The following is a 16,179-nucleotide window of genomic DNA, read 5'->3' as shown; positions in this document are numbered from 1 at the left end:
ACTTATTAACGCATATCGATCAATCAATCCAAATTAAAGGAATAAACGAAATACACAATTATACACATATCTTTATATTTAACTGACTCTAAATAATCACTTAAAACAACAGAAAGAGGATTACTTTGAATCATTCTCTTTAGCTTAAAAGAAAGCATAAAAAGGAAAAAAGATGGATCAGTTAAAATGAAATGATAAAAATCTAACATCTCTATTTGATTGGCGTTTCATTAAGTATGATTGCTGTCTGTGCAAGGCAGGGACGGTCTCGTTAGTTGTTGTATATTGTACTTATAGTTACTGTGTGTATTGTTGTAGTGTGCTTATTGTTTGTATTTCTACATTGGGTAGAGGTATAGGGGGAGGGTTGAGATCTCAAAAAACATGTTTAACCTAGCCGCAATTTTGCGCCTGTCCCAAGTCAGGAGCATCTGGTCTTTGCTAGTCTGGTATGATTTTTTATTTTAGTTTCTTGTGTATAATTCGGAGTGTAGTATGACGTCCATCACTGAACTAATATGCATATTTGTTTAGACGCCTCCGGGTGCGGGAGTTTCTCGCAGCATTGAAGACCCATTGGTGGTTTTCGGCTGTTGTCTGCTCTATGGTCGGGTTGCCGTCGCTTTGACACATTCCCCATTTCCGTTCTTAATTTTATGTTATAATTTTTTTCTGTGTTCATTGAAAAATTTGGTGTTGTTTGCAGGCTGTTCGTAAATTTTGTTTACTCTAATGTCAACTTGTAAAGACTCGGGAGTTTAATTGATGACAGTTCTTGTCCATTCGTTTTTGATACGTTTTGTTATTTGATTTTGCCATGTGATTATGGACTTTCCGAATTGATTTTCTTCTAAGTTCGGTATTTTTGTGATTTTACTTTTTAGTATGTGCACCTGTTTAATGTTTAAGACTATGTTTTTATTATTTAAGACTCATGTTAACATCTCGGTGTTTATTGTTTAATGACTCTTGTTTGCAACTAGTTGCCTTTTTAATATTCTTGTTGTTATGTTGCTGTCTCACTGACATACACCCCATATATTCTGTATAATACTATATGCTAATGTTGTTACAACATTTATTGTTGACAATGAAGAGTACATACAATTGTGAAGTGGGTAAACCATGTTAATTAAATCCATGTGGTAGCTAGGATAATTATCATACATTTGTATAACGAGTCTGTCAATTCTCTTTATGTCAGAATTAGTAGTCAGGAGCAGAATACAAGTACATTACTAGATAACAAAAATCGTACATCAGTTAGTCGTCGAAGACTAAGTAAGCATTTCATATTGATTAGTGAGATCCGATCGATGGTATTGAAAAATCACAATAAATTACGATTAAACTCTGTTTGAAATTTTCGTTGTTCTGATAAATTAGTACCTATATCATATATATTCGCTTTAATATTTTGTTATTGACGCAAATGACGGTATAAAATTTGATTTAATACAACAAGTTATTAAAATGTTTAAATTTCTAACGGAATTCTGACTGATAAGAAACGTTTGTCTACGTTTCAAACAGTTGAAATTAAAGGATCATGATCATAGATTTAAGATATAGGGGGATTTTAATATAGTACAAAGGTAATATATCGGAGAAAGTTATTATCAAAAAGTTATTAGTTTCTTGTTAAAAGAATGTAAGGTGACACTTATGTATTATAGGGAGAACTAAAATATAAACCATGAATTTTCGGAATAGAAAATTCAGTGAATTTTCGGAATCTTTGAATAAAAGGTCGAACGAGAAGGGACGAAGCAAGTCAGATGCACTTCCGCATAAAAGAAAAGTTTCATTTAAAGAAGATTTGTTTATTAGAAATAGTTATGATGGACATTTGTTTGAGAAGCACCGAGAATGTATCTCTAGACGACTGAGCCTAAATATACAGAAACAGTCAGACGTAAGACTTCCGTCAATCGTCAATAACGTAGTCAATCGTCGACTGAGTTTGAATGTTCAACAGCCTATACCGGAGGTGATTTTTCCAGCTATAAATGCGTACAATTTCGACCAAAGAACGCTATTCAAAACAAAATCAACGCAGAATTTTTCGTCTATGACCGGGAAGAAAGCACAGGGACAATTAAATAGAAAAGGCGGGAAACGGATGCGACGCATTCTTTCTCTTGATAATTTCTTTCCACCACAATTCAAGAATAGGATACTGGTATGTGTACAATTATTTTTTAAACAAAGAAAGACTCAAATATTTGTTGATGATTCTTATTTTAAACAACTGTGTATTACAAGTCGTAAATGGGTTTTACTATTCTATAAAAAAAAAAATGATGTTTTTTTTTTTGTATTTGTAATTTTTCTCAAGATTCCAGGTTTCTCATATACGGTTTTTGATTAAAAATGAATACTGATCCATGCACATGTATCATATAGAAACACTTCTACTGTATTATACAGAAACGCATATCTTATGCTGTCCGAGCAGTTGTTTATATTCGTACAGCTGATTGACATTTTATGTTGACGTTGCACAATTTAGAAGAGATTTCTCACATTTGGGCGAGTTTTCAATTACAAAAGAAAGAAATCATAATGAACCATACACACACACTCTTTAACACTCAGATTTTGAGATAAATGTAGAAACCCAAATCCCGCGTTTTCTGTTTAAAAGAAAATATGCCCTAATGCATACCCAAACTTGCATGATGCAATATGACTGTTGACAACAATTTCTTCTAGCGTTGTCAAAATTCTTATTTCACTAGGTCAATTGGGATTTCAATGACATGAGTGCATATGCATTCGTATCCATCATACATGTATAAGTGAAAAGCATAAACAAGAATTTGTTTTTGATAATATTAGGCTATCTTACTACATGTTAAAAATACTTTGCTATTTTCGCTATTTCCTCAGTGTAATTCACTGCATCAGAGACAGATTTAAGGGGGGGGGGGGGGGGGGGGGGCTTGATTTGGTGCACAGCCCCAATCATTTTTAGATACTTGATCCGCGTCCGTATATGTGTTCATTGTTAATGTATGGTGCACTTTTATCTATTTCAATCAACATTGTATCTTTTTTCTGACAATTGTCAAAATATAACTAAGCTGTCTGTCAGACAAACCATCATATTACAATGTTGTAGGTTAATTTAGATATTCAGAAACGTCAACAAGATTAAAACTTGTGTTTCAACGGAACATGGAATTAAGAATGGCAATCTTAGGATCACTGTGTATCTGAAATCAATAAGAAGGATTTACGTATTGTCACATTAATGTTTCGCCTATTTATTATAGCTTAAAGATCACATTTTGTTTGACTTATCATGTATGTCACAAGTAACTGATCTTTAAACCTTTGATTCAAAATTGCAAAACACGATTATTTTTCGACTTATTTGATGTCGCCTATTATTAATTAATAATTAATAATTAATAATTGATTTAAACATTTTTATTGGAAATATAACGCTGCATGATATCGTAGAGAAAAACAACATATGCAAATATATTGTATCATAAGCAAAGGACATTGATCTTATATCAATCAATCAACAAATCACAAACAACAAATCAATTAATCAATTAATCAAACTGATAGAAGATGATGTATGTACGTGATCAATTCTTTATAGGAATGAAGCTACATGTATACCATGTCATGATCAAAATTATTATAGTAGTTTACCAGAAACTTTATGCACGAAATAGTTGCCGCTGTACATTAAACTAACAACATTCAATACTTCTTGTTTTTTTTTTAAATTTAAATCAATTGACAATATCTCCTTACAGTTACTTCCTTTTTTCAACGATACATGTTTGATTTTGAATAAGTTATACAAACTGGCAGGACTGATACTATTCAGACAAGAAAGATACAAAACAAATAGACGTGGTACACTGTATGATTGATATATACAAGTGCAACCATTCACTATTTCTAAAAAGACCACGCTGTGAACAATAACCGGTCACAGTACGGCTTTCGGGAATGAACATAAATCATATCGGAAAAAAGCTATACAAGTCCCTGCTTTGACATGTAAGCTCTTAGAAAAAGAAAAACCAACATACTGATTAATTTTGTATGGTATTTAGAAGCTTTAATATAATGATAGAAATTAAAATATGACAGACAGCAGCGAACGATAACCACTAGTGTACACGTTCCTGGCTTGACTCAGTAACATTGGGAATGTTACAGTGTTGATACGTTCAAAAAAGTGGAACAAAAGAACAAACTTAAACAAAATGGTGGAAAGGATTCATCTGGTTTGATTAGCACTTAACACACAAAGATAACACATACACAACAGATACACAGTACTCCTCTTAACGTACAGGAAGTCACTGAAGGCTAGTCCAAGGTCACATTTCAACTAAAAAATCCCACAAGCGTCAATCAGTTACGTTTCCGACAGATTTGAGGACGTCATAAGCAGTCTGAGAACAGCATGACTCTTGATTTATTAGATTAATCCTAAATCTTATATTTTAATAATTTAAAAGCTAATGCTCATATGTTTATACATACTTATTGTGACGTAAAAGTGGTTTGGTATGGTTCGTTTGCCGTAATGCCACTTGACGTAAAGTATGTATACGTATGTTTTGTGCTGTGTTGTTGGGTGTCACTCGTACACAGACGACAAATGCCAAGTATACTTTTTAACAGGGTAACCCTTAAAATCTCTGGTAGTGTGATTAAGGGAATCCTGGTCACATACATAAATAAATAGATCCTGGTGTAGTCTGAACGAAGTCTTGCAAGTTAACATAAACACAAAGTCGATTAAAAGTTCAATACTGTATTATTCAAAATCCAAAGTACATGTTACAGTAAAACAAGTTTACAACATCTAAACTGCAGGCTCAACAATACGGTGGCATAATCTTAAATCTCCTACGTATGCACCTTTGTACACAAAATCGTATCTCCTCTTGTATATCGTATATATATATATATATATATTGTATATCGTCTCATTTCCTATTTCTCTCTGATATTCTACTCTAGTAACCTGATTATAATATGGTTAAATGACTCTGAACATAGAAATATTCTACAGGAGCTATATTACAGGAGCCCGGATCTAAGGTCAACCGAAGCTGAGGTCAACCGAGGCACTTGAACGGGGCACCAGCTTATTAACACGATTGATTTGACATTTAACACTCTGATTAAAGGCGATAATTTAAAAAATAGATCGTAATGATGACTTGATATAAGCGGTTTATGAGAATAAGTAATCTGATTATACAATGATAATAAAACCCGCTGATGCATGAATAAACGAAAAACGTTACATTATATATAAAGAGCTAAAGTGAACAATGCAGTTCCCAAAAGACAAACATATGAAGCCCATATTTCATCAAGGTCAATCAAACTGATTAAAAAAATAGAAAAGGTAAATTCAAATGTCCATTGTTTTGTCTATATGGTACACTAACCTTTGTTACATAATATATTTAAAACAGTCAAGATACCGATTCAGACGTGCTGTTAAGACGGTTCTGATACTCCTAAGAGTAATACGGACAAATGAAAACACGTCAAGAAATGAAGTTTTGTCTTGGGCTCATCATGATGAACTAACAACAAAAAGAATATATGGCCTCCATGGTCTCAGCTTTGATCCTGGCGACTATGCATGCAGGAAGGAGGTAAGATTGGCAACAAAATAAGTATGAGAACCATTTGATTCATTCAAATAGAATGCCCTTTTTGGACAAACATAGTTTATTTTATTTAAAATTTGTGCAAAAAATGATGTTTATTTATATTAATTTTTGATGTCACTAAAATGTCGAGGAGCAATCTGCCTTTTGTTGTTTTGTAAAAACTGTACTTTTTAACTGGATTTTCTCACATACTGATCATAATGTTGAACCATTTTGACAGACAGTTAGTTTTATTTGATTGTAAATTTGTCCGTGCAATTGATTAAATAAGATTATTTATTGACTTTTCATATGTCTCTTCTCGATAAAAATTTTTCACTATCACTTCACCAATTATTTACTATTTTGTGTTATAATAAGCTTATAAAATCATATTGCCCAGTATAACCCATTTCTGGGAGTATTGTCCAGCCCGGAAAAACCCGGGATTTCTTTGCCAACCCTGATGCTTTATGTTTATGACTTTTTAGAGGCTTAATGAGTCGTTGTGATAGTTTTTTTTTCTTTTCATTATTTGTGTTTGTTTCTTATATGTTCTTCGATACAGAGATGAGATGACACCACGGATCTCATTGTTATTATATCAAATTTGTTTTGCCTTCAACAACTCGATGCATGAAGAGTAGATTACTGGAAGCCCATGCATTTACCAGTAGCATCAGGTTTTTTTAATGAGTTCTTTTTGCGCATATATGTATTAATTTATAGCTTCTTTTGTTAGATTAAAAATTTTGTCCTTTTCCACTGCCATTTAAGGATTATTGATATTTATATCGTCTTTCGTTGTTAATATTTATCAATGTTTACTATACGATTAGAATAGAGCGTACATGTCGAAGTACGAGCATGCAAAATAAAATATTAATATCACTCTCTGAATCGCCCACTAAGAGTGCTCCTAACCAATTAATCGGCATTATCTAGGACTAAAAAGGAATGTAATTTTTCTAGTTTATTGCCGGCATGTAGCCATAATTTACAAAGCAAAAGGACGAAGTCATTTAATTCTAATAAAACTAAAATGTGAATTGGATTTTGTAATTAATAATTCTATTCTTTTTTCACGTAATGAAATATTATATCTTAATAAAACAGGAACGGCTTAGTAATGAAGCAATAACTATACTCAGTATGAACCCCGAGGAAAGGACAGATGAACAATGCAAGCTCGCTTTATTGGCTTTAAACCATACAGTTAAAGCCTTTGGAGAGTTCCCGAAAGCAATGCAGAAATCCCTGGTACGAGTTGGCTGGTACGAGAAGTAGGTTTAGTTCAAAGGAAATTAACAACAATGTCTACATTTAGGTTGGCAATTGAAGTATTAATTTCAATTATCTCTTGTTGAGAACTTTTTATTTACCAACATAATCGGTTTGATGTAATTTAGGGAAGATAAGGAGGTTACTAAATTATTTGACATCGACAAGTATCATTCATTTGATGAAATTTTTCAAAATAACTGTTGCAAAGCAAAGGTTCCAATCAAAATCAAAGTATATTACCAAAAAAAGAAAAAAAAAAGAAAAAATCATACTCTTTCAAACCAAAAACGACAAAATTGTGGAAAGTGAATATGGCTTAAAGGGTACAAAAATAGACACTATCTTTAAGGTATGTTGAATTTGCAAACATAAATACATATACAACCAATACAAATCAACAAATGACAGTATACATGTATCCAATGGACAGTGAGTTTACAACAAATGACCGTATACATGTATCCAATGGACAGTGAGTTTACAACAAATGACCGTATACATGTATCCAATGGACAGTGAGTTTACAACAAATGACCGTATACATGTATCTAATGGACAGTGAGTTTACAACAAATGACCGTATACATGTATCTAATGGACAGTGAGTTTACAACAAATGACCGTATACATGTATCCAATGGACAGTGAGTTTACAACAAATGACCGTATACATGTATCTAATGGACAGTGAGTTTACAACAAATGACCGTATACATGTATCTAATGGACAGTGAGTTTACAACAAATGACCGTATACATGTATCTAATGGACAGTGAGTTTACAACAAATGACCGTATACATGTATCCAATGGACAGTGAGTTTACAACAAATGACCAGTGAGTTTACAACAAATGACCGTATACATGTATCTAATGGACAGTGAGTTTACAACAAATGACCGTATACATGTATCCAATGGACAGTGAGTTTACAACAAATGACCGTATACATCTATCCAATGGACAGTGAGTTTACAACAAATGAATGTATACATGTATCTAATGGACAGTGATCATGAGTTTACAACAAATGACCGTATACATGTATCCAATGGACAGTGAGTTTACAACAAATGACCGTATACATGTATCTAATGGACAGTGAGTTTACAACAAATGACCGTATACATGTATCCAATGGACAGTGAGTTTACAACAAATGACCGTAAACATGTATCTAATGGACAGTGAGTTTACAACAAATGACCGTATACATGTATCTAATGGACAGTGAGTTTACAACAAATGACCGTATACATGTATCCAATGGACAGTGAGTTTACAACAAATGACCGTATACATGTATCCATTGGACAGTGAGTTTACAACAAATGACCGTATACATCTATCCAATGGACAGTGAGTTTACAACAAATGACCGTATACATGTATCTAATGGACAGTGATCATGAGTTTACAACAAATGACCGTATACATGTATCTAATGGACAGTGACTTTACAACAAATGACCGTATACATGTATCTAATGGACAGTGAGTTTACAACAAATGACCGTATACATGTATCCAATGGACAGTGAGTTTACAACAAATGACCGTATACATGTATCCAATGGACAGTGAGTTTACAACAAATGACCGTATACATGTATCTAATGGACAGTGAGTTTACAACAAATGACCGTATACATGTATCTAATGGACAGTGAGTTTACAACAAATGACCGTATACATGTATCCAATGGACAGTGAGTTTACAACAAATGACCGTATACATCTATCCAATGGACAGTGAGTTTACAACAAATGACCGTATACATGTATCTAATGGACAGTGAGTTTACAACAAATGACCGTATACATGTATCTAATGGACAGTGATCATGAGTTTACAACAAATGACCGTATACATGTATCTAATGGACAGTGAGTTTACAACAAATGACCGTATACATGTATCTAATGGACAGTGAGTTTACAACAAATGACCGTATACATGTATCCAATGGACAGTGAGTTTACAACAAATGACCGTATACATGTATCTAATGGACAGTGAGTTTACAACAAATGACCGTATACATGTATCCAATGGACAGTGAGTTAACAACAAATGACCGTATACATGTATCCAATGGACAGTGAGTTTACAACAAATGACCGTATACATGTATCTAATGGACAGTGAGTTTACAACAAATGACCGTATACATGTATCCAATGGACAGTGAGTTTACAACAAATGACCGTATACATGTATCTAATGGACAGTGAGTTTACAACAAATGACCGTATACATGTATCTAATGGACAGTGAGTTTACAACAAATGACCGTATACATGTATCCAATGGACAGTGAGTTTACAACAAATGACCGTATACATGTATCCAATGGACAGTGAGTTTACAACAAATGACCGTATACATCTATCCAATGGACAGTGAGTTTACAACAAATGACGTATACATGTATCTAATGGACAGTGATCATGAGTTTACAACAAATGACCGTATACATGTATCTAATGGACAGTGAGTTTACAACAAATGACCGTATACATGTATCTAATGAACAGTGAGTTTACAACAAATGACCGTATACATGTATCTAATGGACAGTGAGTTTACAACAAATGACCGTATACATGTATCCAATGGACAGATTTTACAACATTGTCAACAATGTGACGTAGACGATATCGTGTACGCATCGATTCTATATCCAGTTCATATGTCTTGCAAAACGCGTTAGTCAACCACAAATTGACAATATCGTGTCAACACCAAGTTCATATGGTTACCGATTCAATGTATATGTGAAAACATCGTGCACATTATCAACATCGTGTTTAAATTTTTTGTGATTATATCGTTTAAATCACAATGTTGACGTTAATCTCGTATTAAATCGTGTTTATATTTATTTTATATACCGATTAAATGTCAAAGTATTTACACAAACATATTCAATATCGTGGGATTTTAAAAGGAATGATAGAATTGGTTGTTTGTAAATCGTCAACTCAAGTGTATTTGCTGAATTGTCCAGACTATTAAAAACAAGAACATATAAGTTTACTTATTGCTCATATATAGTTGACTATACCACACAAAACATTTCATACAATGTTGACGTATAAATTAGATATGTGATTAGATTGTTAAAACCCCGATGTCGAGAATGTTAAAAATATGTGCGAGATAAATTGTAACCAATGGTGACTACATCTTTACTTAAAATTTATAGTACCAATGCAGGGATATGGCAGTTATTATCAAATATTTCTTTTCTATTGGTGTTTGCGGTTTGTTTTAACTTCGGTGTTCCAGTTGTTCCAGTTGTTCCTGTTGTTTCTGTTTTTTTCCTCTAATAGTTGATGTGTATACTCGGTTTAAGTTTGTAACCCGGATTTGTTTTCTCTCAAATGACTTTAAAATGACTTTTGAACAACGGCATACTACTTTTTTGGGGTAAAACTATGTGATTTGAGCACCCTCTCACCTTTTTGACAGCCATATAAAAAAGAAGATTTGGTATGATTGCCAATGAGACAACTCTTCACAAGAGACCAAAAAATGACTGTTCGGTCTTCACCAATGAACAAATTCCGTACCGTATAGTCAGCTATAAAAGGCAATGTCCAGTTTTAATAAGTGCATATATTTTGAAGATAATGACCACAATCGGACAAATAACGACTTTGCATTTGTACATTCCGAAATGACACGCATTGATAATTTCAGTTAAGCTTGTCTTTACAGATACGAAGACAAGAGAGTCATTATTCGACAGGGCCATGTTGCAGATAATTTTTACTTCATTTTATCAGGAAACGGTAAGAGAGAAGTATATATATAATGACTTTTTAACGTGATTATTTCCGAAATCCACAAAAACAAATAAATAACAAATTATTGAAGATCGCAATATGTAGCCCAGGTTCGTTGCAATTGAGAGCATAATGCAAAATAGCAGAACTGTTTTGGAATTTGGATTGAAAAATAAGTTGAGTAAATAATCTTATGTTGGAGAATTTTGATGATGTTTCAACACACATTATAAAAGTAACAGGATTTATAATAATTTCTTACATTTTTAAACAGCTATTGTGACTTTAATGGAAACAGATGAGGAAACAGAAGATGAAGTAATAAGAACCAAGGCTGTACTTAAGAAAGGAAACAGTTTTGGGGTAAAGATTACAATTTAGTGTCACACAGTGATACATTCAGTGTTGTACACTATTCTAATGATAAGTCATTCATTTTTAAACTGTCTACCATGTACATGGATATATTTGTTTAGATTCTTAAATGCTATTTGATCCGTTTTCGTAATCGTTTTTCTATAGGACAACCGTATATCTCAGTTAGTGTATTCCATTCTATGGTAATTAGTGAATGGTATTATAGCATTGTAAATGAGTTTCTTCCTGTAATAAAACCTAAATTAAGACTATTTCTATAGAATGAGAAGGTTATTCTCCCCTTTAATTAGATCACTAACAGTTGTTGAAATGATTAGACATTTACGTATTCCTTTACAGATTGAATCAGATCAATGCATGACCTTTACAAACTAACGTTCATGTCTATAGAATCTAAAAAGGTGGCATTGCTCTTAAACAAATTGAAACAAATAACCTATATGTTTCTTCTCGGATAGTGTTTTTTTTGGTCACATGAGAGCATACAGTAATTAAAGTATTCCAACTGCGAATGGGACAGTTATATACTTTTGATTCACTCTTCCTGTGCCATTTATATACCTTAAGTGTAAGATAAATCTTTCTGAAAGACAGGTTGATTTGTCAAACAAACTGTTACATGTATTTTGCCAGCCATTGATTTAAAATCTAAAACTTTTAAAATCGACTTGCAATGTAAAAATCAGGGTTTTTAATTCACAAAGTGTAACGCATACAGTTTAAACATTGTATGAAATTAAACATCAATTTTCCAGCGTTTTAACTCATTTACTTCAATAAAATACCGACAAATTAGTTAAATTTAAAATTGATATGCATGCATAAACGTTTTCATTATTTTATCAAAAAGGAATTAGCATTAATGCATGGTTCAAGAAGAACTGCGACTGTGACCTGTAAGAGTGAAGTGGAACTTTTGGCAGTATGGCGGGAAGATTTCGTTGATATATTTATGCCCCATACATATGAAAAGGAACCAGAGCATATCAAGTTTTTGAGGACTGTGACCTCGCTGAGTGGTTGGCCTATTCACAAGTTACCATACCACGATCCGAAAATCTGCTGCTTTACCTACTTTAGGTTAGATTATATCAAATGTTCTTCTGTTTCTTTTCTATGTTTTTCCTTTTGTATTTTGTAATGCCCTACAAAAGGAAAAAAGACGTCACACAAAACTTGTATATTTATGCAATATTTATCCCTTTTACTATGAAGTTCGAATCAAATATATATCCTAGAATAGAAAGCTCATATACTCCACTATTTTTTCAAAGGACAAACCAAAGGTCTGTGGCGCATATTTTCAACTTGTTCTTAAATTCTGTACTACACCAACCTGCACTATTGGTCTCCCTCAAAATTCAAGGCTCCAGCTATATTTGGTCATTTATACTGGTAACATTTCCAAGTGATGTTTTTATGAGATAAAACATAGAGATATATGGGAACCAGTACTTAAGCAAAACAATTTATCTATGAATATTTTACAATTCCAATACGTTGTTTTTGAAAAAGCTGTATTTACAAAGTGCATCATTGAAAAGCCGACTATATGGAATGCATTTGTGCATTGTTGTAGGCCGAGTTCTGACCTATTGGCCCTTAAATCCATGTCATTTTGACTGATAGTTGTCTTATTGTCAACCATAAATGTACTATATCCTTTTGAACGTGTAATACTTTTTATTTGAAAAATAAACTATTAAAAAGTAAAATAAAAAAAATACTGAACTCAGAGGAAGTTTCAAAACGAAATTTCCCTAATCAGATGGCAAAATCAAAAGCCAAAACACATCAAACATATCAAAAGAATGGATAACAACTGTCATATCCTTTTTTTTAAGGAGAAAACTAAGACACAGTCACTTCAACGTCGCGGATTTCTATAACAGTCAGTGCTAGTTGTATTTCAGTACGAAACTTAACAATACAAGACTTAACATATCTTACCCCCTACAAAGTAACACCAGATGAAAACACTCCTATCTACTTGATTTGTGAGTTGCGACTAAGTATTTAGGTCGTTTTGAAGTTAAATATTGAAAGCAAAGCAGTTCTGACAATTCAAAAATTAGTTTCTACATAACATAATTTGGCATGTTCACATTGGTACGGTAAGGTTGGTGATCATATTCTCAATGTTGTCATATATCACAAATATATGTTATTGTGGATTAACCTTCAAGATGAAGATTGTTTCGTTATATTCTCTATTGATAAGCTTAACTGTGTTATTGTCTACTCATTTATGCTTTGTTAGGTATTTTTATTCCATATCAATCAAAAGCAAGAGCGGGGGTAAAGATAAGCGAGCAATTTCATTTTTATATTTTTGCAAAAGTCAAAGTTGAGACGTTCGATGGCTGTAGCTTTATTTTGTTTTTCATTTTTGAAATTGTTTTTATAAATTAGTGGTTAAGATTATGACACAATTTTGACTGCTGTATCCCCATTTTTGACAATTTTTATCTAGTATGTCTTTTTATTTTGCTACACATTGTTGTCAATAATGGTATTATATGCGACTGCCAACCACCATGTTCTACACAATATATGTACTGAAATGCCTGTTCCAAATCAGGAATTTGACGTTTTGTCTCCATTCGTTCAATGTGTTTTGAGCTTTTGATTTTGCAATTTGATTGTGGACTTTTTGCTTTGAATTTTCCTCAGTCGAAGTTCGGTTTTTCTTTTATTTTACTTTTTAGAAAAAAAAAATAGTTTTATTTGTATAGTTCCTCAGTAGCATTAAAATACTGAAATGCGTGGGCTGCAAATGTAGTGCCGAAAAGAATATTAGTATTATTGTTGTGTTTTTTTTGTTTTAAAATTTTCATTCAAAATCATGTTTGCTTTAAGTCATCATGTCTATTTAATTCCAGACGAGGCGTATTACTTTGTCGGAACAGTAACACATCAGAATGGATTTACATTATCAAGTCAGGGAGTTGTCGAGTCCTTACAGAGCTACATGATACAAAGCCATTACCTAAGCTACACTTGGAAAAGGTCAAAGGTAACTGTTATATAATTCTACGACTGGTTATCCCACGAAGCAATATTGCTGCCTTAGCATTAGTACGTTACTGTTTCTAGATGAAATGTACGAATTTTCTACGTAGTACATTCAACAACAGGCACACATTGAATTCTAGCACACAAGTGACCGTTCTTATATGATATACGTAATATATGTCAAACTAGTGTATCATTCTTAAATTTCTATTTTATATCCTATCAAAATGTTTTCATCATATTGTATGAATTAGACACTGCAGGTCAGCGATATCCGAATCTTAATAAATATATGTAAAATATACAAGTGAAGTAAAAGTAAAACCTTTCTCATAACATATGAAACAAGTCTTAAATAATGACTCAAAATAAATGCAAGGTACGTACGTTTTGTAAATTTCGGATCTAAAAAAACAGTTTAAACTCGCCTGTCCAAATTGTTGTTTTATCTATTACGTGTGCACAATCCACTCATTTCATGAGAATAAAGTAATGTGTTATAATACCGTTACGCATAAAGAATACAATATCCCAAGACTATGGACAAGTCATGTTTAGAGTATTGGCGGGAAAATGAAATTTACAATTGGTGCGCATGCTCGATTTCATCTTGTATCATGGTTTGATTGTAATGTACCTTCATGTATACCAATTCACTAAACTTAACATTCACATATTTAATCATATGATTGGAACCAAAATTTCTAAAAATAATAAAATAATCACATGTCTGGAGCATCTGCGACCAACATCAGTTTTTGATAAATTTTGTTAATCAGTCTTCGATTTATAACTTTATGTTTTGTATACTGTTTTTTTTTGTGTGATTGGGATTGTTTTTTTTATATATTTTTGCCAATGTTTTTTTTACTTTTTGTCGAATTTGAATATACCTTCAGCATCTGTCGCCTCTTGGTCTCTTATACTGTTGGTTGCATGCAACCAGTTTTATCCCTTCAAAACCTGTATTCTAAAAAGAAAAATTTCGCTACGATAACGGACTTTAGATTAATATAACTAAAATGTCTATCAAACCATTCCATAATGCATTGATGTAAAGATATCATAAGTAATGACTATGTAACTAAATCCTAATTGAAAAACATTTAAAGATCATAATGCGTTTATTTATTACTCAACATCGTATAAATTAGGTATATTTGTCTTTAATGCATTGCCATTATTTGTTTCTAATGAACAGTCTTTGAATAGCGGTCTCTATATGCGTTTAATATGTTTAAACGTCAATTAGCGACCAATATATCGATCCGTTTACCCTTTAACTTATTCATTGATCATCTTTTTAATAGAAAATATATGATGAAATATATGCCTGTCCAAAGTCAGAAGACTTGTTTATTGATGTGTTACATATATGTTTTTCGTTCATTTTTGGTATAGGAATTAAGCCGTTAGCTTTCTCGTTTGAATTGTTTCACACTTGTCATTTCGGGGCCTTTTATAGCGCTGACTATGTAGTATTGGTTTTGCTCATTGTTGAAGGCTGTACGGTGTCCTATAGTTGCTAATTTCTATGTTATTTTGACTCTTTGTGGAGACTTATCTCATTAGCAATCATTCCACCTGCTTTTTTTATATTGACATCTCAAAAGTGATATTCTTATAGTCATCATTTGCATTTGTGAATACAATTTACCTTTATTTAGAAATTAAATTAACTTTTTTCTTTTAATATTCTGGTGTGAAATAATGATTTTTTCATTAGTTATTTTTTTTTACATTTTAGTTCCACGTTTAGATAGTGTAAAAACTCTTTCAAAACAAGTCAAACCAATATATTACAAAAAGAAGTCAAACAGATGCTCATCGGAGAATATAGTCAAGATATTACGAGGGCCTTTATGCGTGGGTATGTACTTTCTGTAAAATTAAATTATAGGCTTATTTATTTTCGAACTTACCATGCGCATAGTGTTTAGTCAACACTTTGCATGTTAAAAATGTCTTTACTCTATCAAATTAACTTACTTCCTTGTTTCTGTTGTAAAATAAATATTCATTTGTAATATGCATTGCACAACAAACTGGTATGTATCAAGC

General features: G+C 32.4%; 1 protein-coding gene across 2 annotated transcripts in view; it reads left to right on the top strand.

Annotated features, from left to right (window-relative positions):
- The first annotated feature begins 1,649 nt into the window (after window positions 1–1,649).
- Window positions 1,650–16,179, top strand: part of LOC139484933 (cyclic nucleotide-binding domain-containing protein 2-like) — a 36,713-nt gene continuing 22,183 nt past the window's right edge. For both annotated transcript variants that reach the window (XM_071268981.1, XM_071268979.1), the window contains exons 1-8: window positions 1,650–2,182; window positions 5,466–5,651; window positions 6,765–6,931; window positions 10,658–10,731; window positions 11,000–11,088; window positions 11,954–12,183; window positions 13,986–14,119; window positions 15,866–15,988. In XM_071268981.1, the coding sequence (XP_071125082.1) occupies window positions 1,697–2,182; window positions 5,466–5,651; window positions 6,765–6,931; window positions 10,658–10,731; window positions 11,000–11,088; window positions 11,954–12,183; window positions 13,986–14,119; window positions 15,866–15,988 (1,489 nt within the window). In that variant the 5' untranslated portion in view covers window positions 1,650–1,696. The remainder of the gene's footprint in view (window positions 2,183–5,465; window positions 5,652–6,764; window positions 6,932–10,657; window positions 10,732–10,999; window positions 11,089–11,953; window positions 12,184–13,985; window positions 14,120–15,865; window positions 15,989–16,179) is intronic.

Source organism: Mytilus edulis, chromosome 8 (assembly GCF_963676685.1).
Source record: "Mytilus edulis chromosome 8, xbMytEdul2.2, whole genome shotgun sequence".
Taxonomy (NCBI): Eukaryota; Metazoa; Mollusca; class Bivalvia; order Mytilida; family Mytilidae; genus Mytilus; species Mytilus edulis.
The sequence above is the reverse complement of the archived record's forward strand: the minus strand, read 5'-3'. Positions and strand labels throughout refer to the sequence as shown.